Raw genomic sequence first — 20,168 nt, forward strand, 5'->3', positions numbered from 1 at the left:
ACATCATTCCCCACTCCATGGCCATGAGACAATTCCTCTGCAGTTCAGAGTCCGGTTTGTTCTTTGGATTTACTTTTTTCTCTTACATGTATACGCCACAAATGTGCTTGCTTACCAGACCAGAAGGGTGCCAGATCCTCTGGAACTGCAGCTATGGGCAGTGGTGAGCCTCCTGTGTGCTGGGAACTGAACTCAGGTCCTCTGGAGGAACACTAGGTGATCTTAACCACTGAGCCATCTCTCCAGAGTCTGTCTGGAAGAAAAAGTTTCCATTTCTCCATTCTTTGATCATTCAAAAAAGTCTTTCTTTTCTCATTTTTTTCTTAGACATTGATTTCTCCATGGTATGAATTTCTGGACCTGAGTTCAGTCACATTAAATCACTTACAAACACACCACACACACACACACACACACACACACACACACACAACACAACACAGCTAGTCCTTGGGCTCTTGGCCGTGGGAGAAGAGAACATTGTTACAGCTAACATTTGCCCAAGGAAATGGTGAGTGAACTTTTCAAATTAGTGGGCCCACGAGAATAAAGATATTCTAAAGAGACTTGTGCCCTCCTTTTGACTGTCAGACAACTGAAATAATGGTACCAAAGGAATTTCAGATTCCCCAGGAATCTCATGCTGGGAGAAGGAATGGGCTGGAAACTTGGTGCAGCCAGAGGAGGAACTTGTCTACCAGGAAGAGATTCACACAGTCTGACAGCTTGTCAGACCACCTTGCAAGAAAGACGGAGCTGAGACAATGAAGTCTAGAAGACCACTGGACCAGGACTGCGTGGGTCTGCTGCTCCTTGCCCTCCAGATAAACCTAAACCTCTGTCAGGACGCCAAAGATGGAGCAGTGCTGGACCCATTCATTCGTTCTCTTCCCGACGTGCCACAGTGGAGATGTAAATCACCCCCTCCCCGAGATCATTTACTTCATTTTGTAAGACAGTGTCTCTCTATGTAGCCCTGGCTGTCCAGCACTTACTGAGTAGACCAGGGTCTGCCTCCAGAGGGCTGGCATTAAAGGCATGCGCATGCGCCACCACGCCCAGCTCTTTCTGGGGCATTTAAGCAGTACTGCAGAACAAACTAGGGCATGCTAAGAGTAGGAAATGGGTCTGGGATCACACACACACGCGACCATACACCCCAAAGTATTTCAGCAATGTAAAAGGTTTGGCTTTTGAAGAAGGGCACAAGCAAGCAAGCGGGGTCTCACCAGCCTCTTATCTCTAAGGCGACAGGGATTTTTGTACCCACGCTGAGTGCCAGAGTATGGCCTGCCTCCTATTCCTACTTGACTGGCTAACTTAACACAGCGTTGTTGATCAATAGGAACGCAGCTTTCAAACACAGTGTACAGTCTTGAACACATATTTTGGCTTCAGGAAAATGCTGTCGCGGGAGGATTTTCACTGTGGCGTTTTAACTGTTTTCTTTCAGTGTGGCGCGACTCTCTTCTTAACTGCTCATAGAAAATACAGTCTGTTTCTTTCACATTCCCCGCACTAAGCAAGCACTTTTCCAATTTAGCTCTTCCCTGGCCCAATAGAGTTCTTTCCCCATTTTTAAAAAATATTTCTTTTCTCTTTAATTGAAGACAGGAGATCGGGCCCAACTTTTTGGGAGTTCCAGGACTTCAGTCAGCTCTCTAGCAATAGTGAACAGAAAGGGACGACTCATCCACAAGTTTCTCGAATCAGGAAGTCTGACGAGGGGAGCGGTTAGGTGCAGAAGCCAACCATATGCTCCTTGCCGCCCCAGGAGGCAGAGGGTGCAACACTGAGGGAAAAAAAATCAGGCTGGTGGGCACAATGCGGCCACACCTCCTCTGCTCTGCCCTGCTCCAGGACAGAGGAGAGTGGGGGCCGGGAGGAGTGCTCACAGTATATGGACGCTTTTCCCCTGGGTGAGGTATCAAGCCAGAGAGAATCGCTACAGTAACTTGTCACCCTGACAGACCATGGCAGGCTGCCTGTCCTCTCTTTTTATATCAGGCTCCACTAACAGTTGCCTTGGCCACCGACCTTCAGCTGTGAACAGGAGGTGACACTTTCTGCAAGATGCTGAAAGGAAGACCTCAGTTTATACGCCGGAGCGTGTCAGTGCGCTAGGCCGACAGTTCGGATCAGCGTGTTGCCAGAGAACACCAGCTGCCTCTGGATGGCACAGCAGCTGACAGGAGAACAAGAAATGGCTAAGGGAGGAAAAATGGATATTTCCCTCATGAGGGGCAACAAAGTGCCATGTAAAACAGTGTGTGGAGGAAGCCTGGTGGCACGACCAGTAAAAAGAATTTACTGACACTTTGAGAGAATCTGTTCAAGTGAGCAAGAAAGCAAAGGCAAGTTCCCCCGGAAGGGGTGGGGGCGGGGCGAGCCACGGCTGTGTTAAAGATTCTACAAGGCTGATTGGTTGATTGGCACTTCTGTGACAGGCAGGGGTTTAAGAGTAAGAAGTACTTCCTGTTACTGTAGAGGCGCCAAGTTCACTTCCAGGATGGGTAGCTCATGACTCTGGTTTCAGAGGATCTGACTCCTTCTTTTGACCTCTATGGGTACCCACAGAGTCATATCCTTAATAAAAACAATCTTTTTAAAAATTTAAGAAAGGGAGCTGGAGAGATGGCTCAGAGGTTAAGCACATTGACTGCTCTTCCAGAGGTCCTGAGTTCAGTTCCCAGCAACCACATGATGGCTCATAAACATTTGTAATGAGATCTGGTGCCCTCTTCTGGCAGAGAGGTGTACATGCAGGAGGAACACTATATATAATAAATCTTTTTTAAAAAATTAAGAAAGGAATATTAAGTCTACATCAGCAACCTTCACAGCAAATGTAGGAATCTTGTTTTTCAAACAATGAGAAGCTTCAGCCAGACTCCAGGGTGGCCAGTTCCTTTCCCTGTCCATTCCCCCATAATTTCCCTCTTTCTATTCTGTCCTTAAGACCACTGAAGAACCTTCCCCAGACCCCCAAACTGACAAATTAAGAGGACAGCTGCTTGTCTTTGTGTGTGTGTGTGTGTGTGTGTGTGTGTGTGTGTGTGTGTGTGTGTGTGTTTGCCTGCACCCCTATGTGTCTACTGCTGGTGAGGCCAGAGGAAGGTATCAGATCCCCTGGAACTGGAGTTACAGGTAGTTGTGAACAGCCATAGAGGTGGTGCTGGGAATCAAACCCCTGACCTATAGAAGAGCAGCCAGTGCTGTTAACTGCTGAGCCGTCTCTCCAGCCCCAGCTCGTCCTAAGGACATCTGTTTTCTAGGGAAATGTGGCATTGTTTATCTTTGCTGCTCATTATCAATAAAGACTTCAGACTCTGTGAAGCTCATGTTAGACGGGTCCTTCAGAAAGTCAAATGGGTTCTACTCAGTAAAACAGACAACTCAGTTGTCTAGTGTCCAGTAAGGCAGTGATGATTAGTTGTGTTTGTAAACCCAGTAATTTGGTTGTTTGTTTTCTGCTTTTCTAGACAGGGTTTCTCTGTGTAGCTCTGACTGTCCTGGAACTCACTCTATACACCAGGCTGGCCTCAAACTCAGAGATCCTCCTGCCTCTGCCTCCCGAGTGCTGGGATTAAAGTTGTACACCATCATGCTGGGCTTTCTGATGAACTTCTTATCCCCCAACGATTGGTCTGAGTACCCCCCCCCCACAAACTACATACCTGAGACTTTTCATCTTCCTTTGTTGCTACCTTGTTTTTCAGGCAGATTGAGGCTGAAGCTGGAGCTCACAGACTGGCCCCCAACATCCCTGGGACCCTCCTGTCTCCACTCACAAGCACACACTATACCAGGCTTTGGATGTGGGTCTGGGGATAGAAACTCAAGCCCTGTGCTTACACAGCAAGCGCCTTGCCAACTGAGCCAACTCTTCAACTTGTGTTTAATTTTTTGAGAATTATTCTTTAATCGGTTGGAGGGAGGGGTCCACGTGCCACCTAGATAGTGATCTAGGACCTCGTCTCTTCAGTCTCCTCCTGTTAGCTTCCTCCCTGTCTTTGCATCCCACTACACAACCCTACCCCATCCAGGCAGCACTTCCTACCCAGGACCCCACACTTGAAAATGCCTGAGGCCTGGGACAGGGACAAAAACTGGCAGGGAGTGACTCAGTGTCTGTTACTCCAAGTGGTTCGCAGAGACTCCGCCTACCAGGCTGGGGGTTCATAAGATGGCGACAAAGAGGAGGCCCCAATTTGGGTTGCAGGGGAGCCAATCCGAGCCAGCTGGACAGGGACCACAGAGTATCCCTGAAGCAGAAAATAAACCAAGTCCTCCCTAGGCCCAGAGAGACAAGCCCAGAACGTCAAGGTGGCAGCCAGAAAGAGCTAAGGTTAGCTGAGGGCTTGGGGTTGAGCTATAGATAATAGACATCTCTTCAGATCCCACCCACAATCCCTCATGCCCTGGAGCAAGGGGAGGGTTTGAGAACGGGGCTGGCACAACACCTTTGAATAGATACACCTCCGCAGGGCACAGAGTCGAACTCAATTAAGTGCACAGGTTTCTCCAGAACCACCTGCCCTGTCACCCCAAATACTCTCAAGGCCCCCACAATGTGAGTTCCTTCCAGACCCAACCCTGCCTGGGCTCCTGAGACACTCACCTACACACCTGAACCACCAGCCATGGCCAAGTACCAGGTGGGTGTGGCCACCAGCTCCTGCCAGGGCTTGGGTACCCAGGACAAAGATGTCAGTAAGCCTAGCGGGGACTGTGCGAGAGTCCCATCCTTTAGCTGCTGAACAACTGAGGAAAAGACTTAATCTGTGTGAGGAGAATGCAAGAGCCCCTGGGCCTACTTACCTCAGCTCACTGTCCACTCTGTCGTCTACTGCCCCCAGGAGGAGGACTTAGAGGTGACCCATCACCAGGAAGAACCATGAGGGGCTGTTACATGTACATGCACATAGGGCCCCTATCTCCAAGGGACAAGACCCCAAACTATCTCTGGTTCCAGCTGGGACCCCAGATCTCCTATTAGGCTGCTTCTAGTGGTTTGAGGAGGAGGGGACTTGATGATGGGGAAAGGGGACAGATGAGGGGACAGGGCCTGGGCCCTGTCTGAGAGGCAAAGCAGGCCAGAATTACCGTGGGTCTGTCTGACCACATAATTGAGGGTATGATGGGGAGCAGAAAGGGAGATACAGACAGGGGTGGGAAGTGATTTGGGGGTTTGGACAGAAGGTGTTCGGGGTTGGACTCTCAGCACCCACACGGCTGTTCACAACTATCTATAACATCAGTCCCAGGAATCCTCACCTCACAAGGACTCCGGGGGGGGGAGGGGACCGAGGGGAGTTGGGGAAGGTAAGGAGTGGATAGAGCACCTCTCATTCTGTTCTTCCAAAACTCATCTGATGGGGCAGCGACTCTGTGCTCTGTGCCTACTGTAGCCCACGAGCTAACAAACGGCGGCAGGAATATTGGTGAGCTGTTTGGGAGGCTGCTGGTCCCTAGAGTCCTCAGCCCGTGCTCAGCCTGCTCAGTTCTCCAGAAACAAACAAACTCTCTTACAGTTGCCCTATGAAGTCAACAGAACCTGAGGTCTGGCCAAGAACAGCATCCCAGATATGCTGGCAGACACCAGTTCAAGCCCCAGGTCCTGAAGCATGCCCTACCCAGCCAAACTCAGACCCTTTTCTCCATCTCTGCCCCTGGCTAGGCAAGTATTCCCCCGAGGCTGCTCCATGTCTGTGTGCAGAAGTCAAGGAGAGAGTTATGATAGAACTGCCAAAGACCTCAGTTCATCAAAAACCTTTACATCAAGACGCAGGCTAAAGACCACAACATAAAACAAGTAGCAAAAGATCCAAACTAGGAGCTGCAACATTGGCAGCAGCTGTGGCTGTCCTGGGCATGCGCTGTCTTCTACCATCTGCCAGCGCCCATGGCCCTGACCTGCTGACCTGGGGAGATGCAACACACAGACACACACATGAGGGCAGGCACACACGCTTTCACCACGTACCTCATCACACAGAAGGAAGCCCACGACAGACCAAAGAACAGAAACCACCAAAGTCAAAGTCCAGCGTGGTAAACCAATGAGTTTTACTGAGGTTACTTACAGGAGCAGAAGTGACTCAAAGACACTTCGTCACCAAAGCCCACTGCAGCATGGGAAACATAAAAACCGGGATCCTGAAACACACTGCACAGACTGCAGGCAGCAACCTTTCCAGACAGCTCCTCTGCGCTCTGCTCTTTCCAAGTGGCTGGGCTTACTGGAAAGTCCTCTTCCCAGTTTGACTTCTCTGTGAGTGACTAGCTGGTCTCTTTATTGCTTGTATACTTTTGGGGGTGGGAAGGGCCTGGAGAATCTGGTGGGTTTCAGGGACTTCCTGAAGCCATTTTGAGTTGCTTACTTTCTATCCTAACGTGGAATTTCTAATGTAGAATGTTTCAGTCTTGGGGGAAACTGTTATACACCTGTAGATTCCGGTTCCCCAGGACAGCCTCCTGTCAGGCCTCAGCTAGGTTCTCTCCTCCCAGCTGCCTTCCGTGACCCCAGCTGCACTGGCCTCATCTGATCTTACTTGGTCATAGTCCCTTGTTCAGTGGCCAGATGAATCAGTATCACACCTAGGGTGGCAAACAGCATCCCAGGAGGGGACTGTGCACAGGCTCCAGCGTGAAAGGACCAAGCCAATGTCATAACCGCTGCTCAGTCTTCTCTCAGAGATCAGGTCTCAATTTCAGTTTCTGAGGAAGAGCCATGAATAAAGGAAAATTAATCCCCAACACCCCAACAGCAGCTCAAGGATAGGCCCTGTCCCAGGCCTCCAAAAAAATAAAAAATGGAAAACTGTAGCCCTGACTACCCCTGACTAGCCCGACTAGCCCTGATCAATTAAAGTGTACTAATACAATTTCCACTTGCTTAAGCCAATCATAGCTAAAATGACCTAACTTCCTTAGACACCCCCATCAGTGAGGCTTAAAAGAAGCCTCCACCTCCCTCTCGGGGTGATTGCCATTCTGCCTTTGTAAAGGATGGTCAGCTCCAGCATGCTGAAATAATAATAATAATAAACTCTTTGCTTTTGCGTTAGATCTGGTCTCTTGGTGGTTTGGAGGGTCCTGACTCTGGGCACAACAAGTGGATCTGTGCTGACTAAATTTGGGGTGTCAGCTTGACTTCAGTCCTTGGATGTCCAATATTCCTACCCCTCATGCCGCTACCCCGACCCACCACCAAAAGTCAGGCCGACTTGACAGCCTCACTCCCTGAGCTCAATGCCGTGACCCATGCTCTTGTGTCCTACCGGGACATCAGCCATGAAAGGAAGTAAAGTCCAAGGTGGGGATGGGAGGGAGTCTTGGGACAATAGAGAAGAGACCTTGGGGACAGTAGGTTACTTGAAGAATGCCCTTGGCAGGATGGGTTCCTTGGAGTGACTTACAGGAGCTTGCAGGTGTGACTTAGAGTAATATGGATTCCGGGTAGGTGGAGCTGAGTCTTGTATCTGAGTTTGGGGTAATTGGGGTTTCTTGTTGACTGATGATCTTTTGTCCATTTTGGCTTATGTTTCAAGTTGGGCTCATCTTGGGGTCTGGCTACAAAGGGATTGGGGTAACGAAGTCTCTGTAGATGGGCACTTCGGAGGGACCAGAACTGTGAGCGGAAAGGTGGAATCCAGGTCCCAGTGTTTTTTCTTCCCTCTGCACCCTCAGCAGTGTCTGGGCACCTACCTAGGCAAGCATTTAGATGAGGACGCTCCACGGCAGAAACGGCCTGGCCTGAATCTCTAGGGCTATTTAGGATTGGAACCTGGAAGTGGAACCTGGCGCTGCCCTATGCCTACCTGAATGGCAAAGAACAGCATAGCCGTGTATGTGATCCCCCAGACCACGGCCTGCTGCCCGGGAAACCAGCAGACACTCTCAGCGCGAGGACAGTGTTTGAAGTAATTTTATTGGAAAATAGGAGTTAGTGTGTGGAAAGGTAGGGAGCAACTAGATGGAAATGCTGTTCTCAATCAGCACCGGGTCCAGGTAGTAGTACGGGATGGTGAGGCACTTATTGCGTTGGCGGATGTTGTGAGAGATCTGGGCGAGGTTCTGACGGAAAGACTCAATACTCCTCCGAGGGGCCTCCTCCACAAAATGGATGTCTGGGAAGTGGCCAAGCGGCCGCTGCAGGACAAAGAACCAGGTGCTGAGACAAAGCCAAGCCATCTTACCCGATCCTTCCTGTGGCCTCCCACTTCCTGCTTCCTGTCCCTGACACCCCTCAAGCATCCTTGCCACGCCCCCGCCCATGCTCAAGAGCCCCGCACCCTGTCGTCAGGCTCCCGGCAGAGAGTCCAGAGCACTAGGAGCACGATGCACGTGGTCTTCACATCCGGCAAAGTGTCCATGTAGGTCTGCAGAGTAGTCAGCCCCTTGGCCTGCATCGGGGGGTTCCGCATGGACGACGGGAAGTTGGGCATCCAAGAGGTGAACTCTAGCTGGAGTGGAGGAGAAGAGGTGTTCTGGGTGAGAAAATACTTGGTTCCCGCCAACCAAGCCTGGGCACCCTCTCGGGTGGTTGACTTGGACCCCTGCCCCAGAAGACCCTGGGTTGGATCGGTGGAGCTGGCATCACTGATGGGCCTGTAGGCTGGTGGGGCAGAGAAACTGGGCCAGGGCTACAACTGGCACTGAGGTTGAAGAGGGAGTCTGTTGAGACAAGCTGAGGTTGGACCAGGGATAGACTGAGTGTGGCTTGGGCTTGGAACCCACTGTTTAGGGGGACTGGGGCTGAGGTACCTGGCCCGTGTTGACAGCTGCATGCCTGGCGGAGCAGGTGTACATGACCATCGTGACATACTCGATCAGCTCAGGTATAGTTCGCAAGCAGGTGGGAAAGCCTGAGGGATGGTGGAACAGACCAGGCCATGTTCATCGCAGACCAGGCTGGTGCCCAGCAGAGGGCGCCTCTACTCCCAGCTCATCCTAGCATGTCAATAGAGTAGCTGGCGACCCGGGGTTCCCTCCTTCAACCTGCTCTGCCCTCCTGTGGCCAAAAACCTTCTTCCCGATCCAGCCCAGGACCAAACTGTCTTCTCCAGTCCTTAGCTAGCTCTGGGTTGCATCCTCACTTGTCTTACTTAAGCCCCCCGGTCACCTCCCTCCTGGATACCAAAACATCATCCTAAACTGTCCGGCACACATTTGCGTGGGCAGATATTTTAACACATAAGTCTTAGCTTTTTTGCAGAACTTTCAGTGACTCAGGATAGTCCCAGATTCCTCAACCAGGATACATGGCTTGATATCCGCTTCCAGAAGTCTGCTGACCTCCACCCTCAGCCCCAGCAGCAGGAGGACGTATTCCCTATGCCCCCTCTAACTTTTGGGTTTTTCTACATGCAGCTGACACTCAGCAGCCCCTTCTCATGTGCCCCTCCCTCAGGAAAGGACACATGCTGACCTCATCCCAGCTCTTGCTAAACGTCACCCAAGATGAGCAATCTCAGCCAGACCATGACTTGTGGCCTCCTCACGCCCACTATGCACCCACTACTCCCCACTGGGTGAACTGCCTCCTTGGCCTCATCCAGATCCTTCATCTCGCCTCAGGCTCCCCTAAACTGCTCTGGTTCTGCCATGGTGGAAATGCCTGTTCCCCGGTGCAACCCCTTCAGGCCAGTTCATGAGCATCTCGGAGGTGACACCAGTACCTGTCTTGGTCCCCTTTGCAGCCTCAGTAGCCAGCAGCAGTGCATCGAAGCATTTGCAGAGTGTGTCTCTAAGTGTCCCTAAGTATTATGACCTCATGATGCTTTCCACTCCTCTCCTAGAGCCTGCCACCCCCACCCTCACCCTAGCTCCTCGACCACCATATACTGTCCTTTCTCACTGAACGTCACAACTTATTTCCAAATCCACAAAAGCTTGTTTCCAGGAAGAAGGCCTGGGACACTGCCAGGTCTCAGCAGAGACAAGGTGTAGCCCTGAGCTCAGACAAGGCACAGGTGCTTTATCGCCCCAACCCCAGCTGCTGCTCTAAGGCTCAGGGCAAGGTCCTGTGCCGATCCTAGACAGAAGAGTGCTTGGGCCTTCTTCGGCCTACAGGGAGGCAGGCACAAACCAGGAAGGGACACGCCTGGAGATGTCCCCTGAGTCCCAGGTCCCTCTGGGCTCCCATGCCGGTACCTGAGCTCTCGCGTTCCAAGAGGCACTCCTTGAATATCTCCTGCACCCAGCACTGCAGTTCCGGGTCACCCTCCACAGCTGCGTCGTTCGGGTAATAGTAAGTGATGATCTCTGTCACATACCTGCCAGGAAGATGGAGCCTCAGTAAGAGTTTCTCCCACAGCCTCAGGTCACGCTGGCTTTGGCTGGCCACAGCGCCACCCCAGGCCTGCAGTAGGCAAGGCCCTTGGGGGTTATGAACAAGACCAGAAACTACTTAAATTTTTTGTAAAGTGTATACAAAGTTACTCTTTCTTTCCCAGATGGGGGGGGGGCGGCTCTCAAGCAGTTCCGAGTCTAGACTGGAAGCCAAAGCAAGCATGTTCCAGTCCATCAGGCACAGGCAGCAGATGGATGAACAACCCCAAGGCCCAGGAAACACCCAAGCCCAGGTCCTTAAAGGTCCCCACACCCCTCCAACACTCCAGGTGTCTGTCCCCCTGAGTACCACCTGCTGCTGTCCCACCTCACCTCTCCATGGCATACCACACAGCCAAACTGTCATCACGGAAATAATACCCAGGCAGGTCCTGGACCCCACGCTCCACAAAGTCATTGGGGATGCAGAGGCTTTTGTAGGTGAGCTCAGACAGAGCCCGAACCATCACCTGCGCGAAACCCTCTAGGCCCAGGGACATGGCCTTGAGGAAGAAAGAATTACATGAGCTTTCCTCTGAGCCTGCCTCCTAAATGCTATACTATGTCAGTCCCTCTGGGACCCACTCTGGGCCTAGGCTGTCCAAGGGCCAGGACCTTTACATTCCAAGTCCTGTCTCCGTACCCCCCAAAACATCCTCTCAAACGCTGCCCCTTTCCCCACCCCCAGAATCTTAAACAAGTGGCGCTCCACTTGAAGACTAACTGCAAAGGCCAGAAGAAAACAAGTGTCATGCTGGAGTGGGGGGCAAGAGTCTTACCCTGGCAGAGAGGCCCCCCTTGTTGAGAAGGAGGGCCCGCCCAATGCTGTTGATCTGGACGTTGTATCTGGTGTGAGGAATGAGGAGCTGGGCAGGAAGGCAAGGAGACAATGAGGAGAGTTGAGATTGCTCCCAAGGACCTCAGCACCCCTACTCCTGCTCCATCAGACCCTCAAATACTTTGGGGAGATCCCACTACAATCCCTCTCTGGGGATCCCCCAGATGTCTCGCAGGGCTCACGGGACACCCTCCCCACCCACAGAATTGACCCAGGAGCTTTCAAAGTCCCCTTCCCCCAAACCTATACCTTGTACAGGGGATGGCACATAGGAAGGTTCCTCAGCAGGGCCAGACAGAAAGCTTCCCCTATGAGATGGCTCTCCAGCAAGTGTGCGATGGCCTCGTGACAGTAAAACTCAGCATAGCGTACCCACGTCTTCGCCAATAGCCAGTCCCACTCGGAATCATTGGGCAGGAAAATGGGACAGTCAGGCCCAGGAGTCTGGCTGAGCTAGGGGTGGGGAAAGAGGTGGGTTAGTAAGGTAGAAACCTCCACTGGAGGAGGCAAAAGAGTCCTGTACTCCAGTCCCTCTGCCTTTTGAGCATCCTGGGGTCCTTCTTTCCCTACATTGGCTCTTGTTGCATCCTGTGCCCGACCCATCTTCCTGAACCTGCCTCTGCCCAGCAGCTCCCACTTTCTTTAAGAAGGCAGGTGGGGCTGGAGAGATGGCTCAGTGGTTAAGAGCATTGCCTGCTCTTCCAAAGGTCCTGAGTTCACATGGTGGATCACAACCATCTGTAATGAGGTCTGGTGCCCTCTTCTGGCCTGCAGACATACACACTGACAGAATATTGTATACATAATAAATAAATAAATATTAAAAAAAAAAGAAGGCAGGTGTATCTCTGAGTTTGAGGCCAGCCTGGTCTACTGAGCAAGTTGCAGGACAGCTGAAGTGAAAGCAGCAGCAGCAGCAACTTCGGGCATCGAAACGTGATGGTACATGCCCCGAATTCCAGCACTATGGAGGCAGAAGCAGATGGATCTCTGTGAGATCCAAGTCAGCCTAGTCTGCACAGTGAGTTATAGGCCAGCCAGGACTAGATAGTAAACTTCTGGCTGAAGAAGGAGAAGAAAAGGAGGGGGAAAAGGGTAGGAGGAGAAGGAGAAAAAGAAGAGAAGGAGGAAGAAGAAAAGGAAAAAAGAAAAGAGGAGGGAAGTCAGCCACAGTGGGGTGGGGCAGGGGGACCTGGTTGAGAAACTCCCTCTTCTGATAACCCTTCCTACCACAACCTTCATAGCCACCAGGGCAAGCAATGGACAAGTTCCCGGGCCTGGGAGAGAGGGGACGCTATCACTGAAATTTAGCCTGCAGTGTCCCACCTATGAGCCAGACCATCAGGGCTTGGCTGATGCCTCCAGAGAGAACCTTTTTCTAATTTTTAAATGACCCTTGTGAGGATCTGTGAGGAAGAGATGCCTCGGCTGCTTCTCCTGTCAGACCACAAGCCTAGGAAGCTGCTGAGTGTCAGTCCCTCAGGGCTTCAGCAGAGGTGGGTCTGCAGGAGGATGAGGGAATGCCATCAACAGGACAAGCTCCAACCAACCGCCTGGCCCGCTGGCATATGGGCATCTATGTGTGCATACACATGTTACACCTAGGGCCCACAAAGGAGAGCACCACAGGGCTCCAGACTCATATAAAGGCACATAATGGCAACAGCCAGGTGTGCACCTGCAAGGAGACGGTTCTCATCCCAGGCTCCACATGACCACATGTGGGTCAGGGTATGCATATACATGGGAATATTCTCAGATGCACACACAGGGTTGTACGCAGGACTTTACACAGGCATACACACTGGCATGGACACGTACTTGCTCACATATGCACAAGTAGTACACAGGCTTACACAACCATAAACATACAGAGAGACATTTAGGCACACGGGATCAGCGCTGGCCACACGCTCACACAGCAGCCCCACCCTCACCTTCCCTTAGTACCTGAATGGCAATGGGCATCATGCCGTCAGGACCAAAGTGCAGCAAGCAGATGGGAGCACAGTGATGCTGCTTATGACCATTGAGCTCCACAGTGGGGATGCCCTCCAAGATGCGGTAGTCTGCCAGGTAAATGTTCCCCTTCTGGAGGGAAACCACAATGGGCAAGCAGTTAGTCACTAAGATAGGGTACCTTCAACCCAGAGTACTGCCCCCAAGGCTCAGTGGTTGGATGGGGATAGGAAAGTGGGGGTGCAGGCATGGGTGAGACTCAAATGGACCTTGTTGATGGAGAGGCATGGAGATGCCCAAGAAAAAGCCAGGGACCATGCCCCGGGTAAGCCAGAGAGGGCCTCACCTCTAGCTCTGCTTGTAGGCAGGTTCCCTCACCCAGGAACGGGGCCACCATCTCATCTGTGACAGGGAATTTGTCTGGGAGCTGCGTACATCTGCGGATCAGGCCTGGGTTGAGGCCATTGAGGTACTGGTACCCAAAGAAGCTGTCCTCCATCCAGTGTTCAGCCACATACTCTGGGGGAAATAACACAGGAATGTCACGGTGAAGTCCGGCACCCTCTCAGAGATGGGGAGATGTAAGAAAAAAAAATAGTGGACATCAAGATGAGTCTGGAAGGGACAGGAAGTTCCTAGCTTCGCGTTGAATGGCCAAAGGGACACAGGATGATGATCTTCAAGAAGCCTCAAACAGGGTGCACCCACCTAATTTTCAAATGACCCTTCCGTTGCTCCCATCTGAACCCCTGACCCCATGAGATAAGGCTTCCTCTTGCCCCAAAGACCACCTGACTCCCTCGTGTTCTCTTGGGGTGACCCTCTCCATACCAGAGACAACAGTCTTGGTAGCAGGAAAGATATTCTTAATGTCCTTTAGTCTCTTCCAGGAACGTTTGCGATCCACCAGGCCACGCAGTTTGAAGGCCAGCGCCCTAGAAGGTGAGATACAAGGAGCAGAATGTTAAAGAGGAGCTAGGTGCACAGGGAAATGACAGGGCCACCTACTTGCTGCAGTTTCTGGGTGACCAGTGTCTCCGGGTCTTTTTGCTCTGGTCTGTGAGTGTCAAGTGTCAAGTTTTCCACTGTCACCCCCCACCCCACCGCCCCCTGCCTCCCCCAGTCTTTCTGACCTGATGGGGGAGGGGAGGCACATCTCTGCAGGTGCCCTCACTCACGCACACTCACATGGGCCCTAGGCGGTAGAAGAAGGAAGCTGTCTTGACGAAGGAGAAACGAAGATTTGAGTTTAAGAACCTGGTGGCCTTAATGTTGATGAGAATCGGGAATCCTGGAATATAACCATTCCACCTGTGTGGAGAGAAAGGGGCTAGAGTGTGGAGCCTGCTGTCTGGGGGCAAGGAGGGGCAGGTACTGGTCTTGTGGAAGGGGAGAAGGGAGAGGTAGGTACTGGTCTTGTGGAAGGGGAGCAGGGAGGGGCAGGTACTGGTCTTGTGGAAGGGGAGCAGGGAGGGGCAGGTACTGGTCTTGTGGAAGGAAAGCAGGAAGGGACAGGTACTGGTCTTGTGGAAGGGGAGAAGGGAGAGGTAGGTACTGGTCTTGTGGAAGGAGAGCAGGGAGGGGCAGATACTGGTCTTGTGGAAGGAAAGCAGGAAGGGACAGGTACTGGTCTTGTGGGAGGGGGGCTAGGCCAGCTTCTGGTCCTTACTCAGGCCGGTTGGGGTTGCGGCACCGCCGGGCAGGAGGGTGATAACTAGGAATGTCCACGTAGTTGGGAAGGCCAGGAACAAAGACCCTCCAGCTGCAAAGAGAAACCGGGTTCATGGGCCCTGACACCCAGGAATTACTCCAGTCAGGGCACAGCTGTCCATACCCACCACCAAGCTCTGAACCTCCCATGGCACCCTCCCACTCACTGGTAGAAGTCCTTCTTGGCTCTAATCTCTTCTTGTCTGTGTTCCAAAAGGATGGGGAGTGTGTCATCTGCTGTAGTCTTTCCTGTAGGGAGACCAGAGAGGAAGGAGGTTCAAGGCTGTCCCTGTCCCTTGCCCACCCCTGCTGTCTTCAAAGAGAAGGCACCCATCCCCAGGTCAGCTCTCAGAAGGAGGAGCTAAGGATAGGGGAGGGCCCTGTAGGAGAGAGAAGCTCCATTTCCCTGCTAAAATCTCCCCCATAGTCCTACTCTACCCTTCAAGCTCTCTATGAAGTCCCCCTTCTAGCCCCACTGAAGTCACGGTAACCAATAGTTCTGGAGAATTCACATGCAAGGCACTTTCTAACACACTATGTTTATACTAATAATTTAAGCTACACAAGAACAACCTAATGAGATAGATGAATAACTCCCTTTCCAGAAATCCAGAATGCGAAAGTCTCTAGAAATCCAGACTGCTTCACGATAAACTCATTGGCTGGGATCTAAGTTTACCTGAAGCTACATATAGGATTTGTTTGTACAGGATTTCTATATGTATTCCCGGCTAGTCCGGAAGTCATGTTCCTCTTGCCTCAATCTTCCAAGTGCTGGGATTGCAGGCGGGCACCACTATGTCTGGGATTATGTATAGTCTATTTCACTCACCCAACATAACTATAGTTTTGATTAGAAATATTAGTATGTGTCATTAGAAATACCCTAGTGATAGAATTTTCACATACTTCATGTGTGTGTGTGTGAGAGAGAGACAGACAGACAGACAGAGATTATTAGTCTAAAAATCCAAAATATTTCCAAATCTTAAGTTTCTTGGATGCCAATTGAAAGTCATAAGTGGAAAATTCCACACCCTGACCTCATGTCACAGTAAGAAAATGCAAGCACACTACAGTGTTCTATAAATCCCTTCAGCCTAGGTATCAAAATTATAAATGAGGCAAAGAAATCTGATGTCTAATCAGATCTAATCTAATTGAGTCTCATCACTGAGATAGCACATATGTATGCAAATATTTTTTTAAAAATACAAAACGCTTTGATACAACCATGTCAGGTAAGAAATATCCAAGCTGCAGTTACAAAGATAAAGACAAATCTAGGCATCTGGGACTAGCTAAGAGCACTCGCTGTTCTTGCAGAGGACCCAGATTTGGTTTCCGGTACCCATAGGATGCTGGCCCTCTCTGGCCTTAGGCACTAGGCATGCATGCAGTATAAGCGACACAGGAACAACCTAATGAGATAGAGGAATAACCCACAAATCCAGAGTATGAAAGTCTGTAGAAATCCAGTCTGCTTCACAATAAACTCATTGGTTGGGATCTAAATTTTTTGTATACATTGCATGCAAAAAAAATCCATACACATAAAACAAAAATAAATATTTTATATTTACATAAAACAAAATATGTGGTTTTATAGTATATATATGTACATATACACGCATATGAACATACACATGTATGTAGCTTCTAAAGAAAATCTAGATTTCAAAATACTTCTGACCCTAACATCTTTAACTAGATGCTGTCCTATCATGCCCATTTACAAGGGGAAAACAGTATTAGCATGAAAAGCAGCTAAGCTGTGATTTGGTCCAAAGCAGGCTGCTTCTGGACCACATCCCTCACCTAGTAACAACCTCGCCAGTTAAGCCTTTTGCAGCTCCTTTGAGGTGTTACGTCAGTGGATGTTCACATCTACTGTGAAGCAGGTTCTGTTATTCATTCATTTTACAGACAAAAGTACCAGAACTGAAAATACCACAGAAGCATGCCTAGGTGTCCAGGAAATAAATGACTGAGATGAACCTCCAGATCCGACTCTCTCCAGCCTCCTGGCTGACTGCCCCAGGCTGGTATGTGCCCGTCAGGACAGCCTCATCGTTTCTCTCAGAACCCTCACCCTGCCATCCATCGTCCTCTGATTTCCATATGCCTCAGCTCCTCCTGTTGCACTCTGGGAATGGTGCCCCCTGAAGTTATGCAACCCAGATCCCCAGCCTGGCTTCATCCCCAGGGCGGAAGCCTAACTCCTTCGAGGGCCCAGCAGATGACTCAGGTCTCCCTGCCCTGGTGTTGCGTGGCAGCCACCCCACCCAACCCCATTCTTGCCCAGCCAGCTAGTGTCACCTGCCTGTCCCCTGCCCATCCCCTTCCATGCCACACAGACCTATCACCATGGGAAGGTACTCTGCGTCCCCGGTGACTCTCATGATGACATCCTCACCCTCCCCTAGCCCTACCTCTCCAGCCTCAGCCTCTCCTTTCCCCTTGGCTGAGGCCCCATTCCCTCCTCCAAGGAGAATATTCTAGCACAGGGAAATGAATGAGTAGTGTGCCCGAAGGATGAGACTCTAGACACCACCATCCGCAGTTATGCCCCTTCCTCCTTAGAGAGAAGCCCTGCAAGGGGTAGAGTCTCGGGGTATAAGATACGCCTCTTGCCACCATGCCACAGCCGCACTTAGGAAGCTCCCTTAAGAGGCTGGATGAAGGCTTATGGCAGAAGTGGGTGTGGGCAGCCCAGGCACTTGGGTCCTAGCTTTCTCCCTTAGTAGCAACCACACATCCTCCCCCCCCCAAAAAAAAAGCAAGGCAGCTTTGCTCTGCTACAGGTCTGTCATTCCCCCCATCCAGTAGAGCCAAGAAGCCTGAATGAAGAACAAGGTCTCCTATGGGAGCAGGGAGGACCCTTGATCGGTAAAGGAGGCCTTTGGGAATAACAATGAATCCTGTTAAGAAACTAAGGTGTCCCATAGGGATAGCAGAGTCCTCTGGAGCAACATAATGTCCCATTAGCATATAAATACATACTATATATTATATATAGAACATATATTAATATTATAATAATAATATAATATGGATAAAAAACTAATAGGACTACTGAGTAGAACACAAATCCAGCTGGAACAATGGAGCATCATATATACAATACATACAATATATACGTTATATAAATTGTAATATATATGTTCTATTATCAGCAGGAATCACATGGTAGAGAGAACCAGTTCCCACAAATTGTCCTTTGACCTTCACTGTCACACAAAATAAACAAAAAGAAAAAAAGCATCAATATCAAACACAAGGCTTGGCATGGTAGCATATGCCTTTAATCCCAGCACTCGGGAGGCAGAGGTAGGAAGATCTCTGTGGGATGATTGATCTACACAGTGAGCTCCAGGACAGCCAAGACTACAGAGAGAGACCCTTTTTCGAACAAACAGACCATATACAACGCCTTGGTGACCCAGAGAGCTAAGAAACTAATTAGACTTCTAAGTAGAATGCAGATTCAGCTGGAACAATGGAGCATCCTTTTGTAAAAACCGAATCCTGTTCCAGAGGTCTTTGCAGCGTGCCTGGCATCCAATAGGAGCCAAGGGAGAGTGAAGGATGAAGGGGAAGAGTGATCTGGGGATGCTCGCTGCGCATGATGCTCATAGTGGTCCCTGGACCGCACACACTTGGGTTCCTCCAGTGTGCAGCCCCACACTGGGCCCAGAACAGCAACAGTGACAGTGACTGCGGATGACCATGGCAGGAGATCCCTGATTGGCTTGATAGGACCCCGGAGTGGCCAATCTAGCATAGCGGGGCTAGAGTGAGGAAACTCACTGCATGGGATACGGTGGCTGGTGCTGGCTCACCTGTGGCCTCCCGGAGTGCCAGGGTCTCATAGCCATCCATCCACTGGTAAGCTGGGAAGTGGTAGACACGGCAGTTGGGGGCACAGATCTGCACATAGTTGCAGTACCAGGGGTCCTTGGGTAAGAAGGAATGGGGCTCCTTGTGCAGACGGATGATGATAAGCTCCCCTAGGTCCTGCTGGCACTGCACGGTGTACTCGTCCACCTGCACAGAACAAAGGGGTGAGTGACTTGACCAGTTCTTCAGACCTCCCACGAGGCTTACCCTCTACCCAGGCCCTGCTCATGTTAGTGAACTGAAGAGTGGGCACAGCTGTGAGCCTTCTAACTTGGCTGCCCTCTGCTGGGCCCATCTACCCAAGGCAGGAAGGACCTCAGGCTTATCCCTCCTTCCCAGTTCCTAAGGTCCTGTCTTCTGCCCTCTTCCCCAGCCACTTGAGACTGCAGGAGCTATTTAGAGTCTTGGGGAGCTGATAACAAAGGGGTCAAAGGCCAGGCCTTCCTGGCATCCTTCAGTCTTAGTGTGGAATGAGGGGTCCCCCAGGCCCTGCTCCTACTTCTTAAGAAAGAAGAAGGAATTCAGAAGTGGCCACACAGATGGAGGAGCCTATTCAGGTCACACAGGAGCAGGTGGCTATCAAAACCACCAAGAGTGGCTTCCATCAGGACAAAGCAGGTCCCCACTGGCCAGGCTGGTCGGATGCCATTTGAAGTCACAGAATCCAATGCAAATGGAAGCCAGTTGTGATGCAACTTGGCTGAGAAAGAGTGAGAATGAAGGAGAGAGGTGATAGAGGGGGTAAGGATGGAAGGGACCTTAAGGAAGAGGGCTGAGATGAATGAGCTCAGAGAGAAGAGAGGGAGGAGAGAGAGAGAGAGAGAGAGAGAGAGAGAGAGAGAGAGAGAGAGAGAGGAGAGAACAAGGAAACAGGAGCAGGAGGGAGAAGGATGGGTTGTTTGGGAGGGATGAGAGAAGAGGGAGCAGAGGAGAGATGGTTGTGTGGGGAGGGGGGAGCCTTGGGAGTCCACAGAGGCTTCTCCACTCTCCTGACCCAGCTCTGGCTCCTTCCCCGATGCCTCCATCCATCCTGAGCTTCCATCTGTCCTGGGTGACTCGCACACTTACCGCCCCAGTGGCAAAGTCTCTCCCAAAGTGGTTCAACAGCTGCTTATGGCTCTCTCCTTGGGTTCCCACAATGGTCAGTGAAATGGAGTCCAGGGTCCCCGAAAAGAAGTCAGTGCCCGTGGCCACCTTGACTTTGTAGGTGGCCATGGCCGCTCTTCAGAAGGCAAGAGAGAGTTCAATCCCGGACACGATAGCTAGGACCTCACGGTTGGAAACAACGTAGGTAAGGGAAGCCAGGCAGAGAAAGAAGAGTTGACTGGGTCAAACTCCGCGATGGAACAGTCAGCGGGAACCACTGCACAGAGGATGCCTCTGGAGCCCGGAGCAGCTGCTGCCCTTGGCGGGCGAAATGTGAGCC

At 51.1% G+C, this 20,168-nt stretch overlaps 1 protein-coding gene across 1 annotated transcript; it reads right to left on the reverse strand.

Moving 5' to 3' along the window:
- Positions 1-7,912: 7,912 nt before the first annotated feature.
- On the reverse strand, positions 7,913-20,168 carry Alox12b (arachidonate 12-lipoxygenase, 12R type). Its single transcript, XM_075942408.1, has 15 exons — positions 19,811-20,168; positions 18,685-18,889; positions 15,010-15,091; positions 14,802-14,894; positions 14,321-14,443; positions 13,964-14,067; positions 13,479-13,651; positions 13,124-13,264; positions 11,423-11,626; positions 11,115-11,201; positions 10,669-10,838; positions 10,159-10,280; positions 8,770-8,870; positions 8,298-8,468; positions 7,913-8,154 (listed from the first exon to the last, which is right to left on the reverse strand). The coding sequence occupies exons 1-15, from the start codon at positions 19,955-19,957 to the stop codon at positions 7,975-7,977; spliced, it is 2,103 nt and encodes a 700-aa protein (XP_075798523.1). The 5' UTR covers positions 19,958-20,168; the 3' UTR covers positions 7,913-7,974.

This window comes from Microtus pennsylvanicus, chromosome 11 (assembly GCF_037038515.1).
Source record: "Microtus pennsylvanicus isolate mMicPen1 chromosome 11, mMicPen1.hap1, whole genome shotgun sequence".
Taxonomy (NCBI): Eukaryota; Metazoa; Chordata; class Mammalia; order Rodentia; family Cricetidae; genus Microtus; species Microtus pennsylvanicus.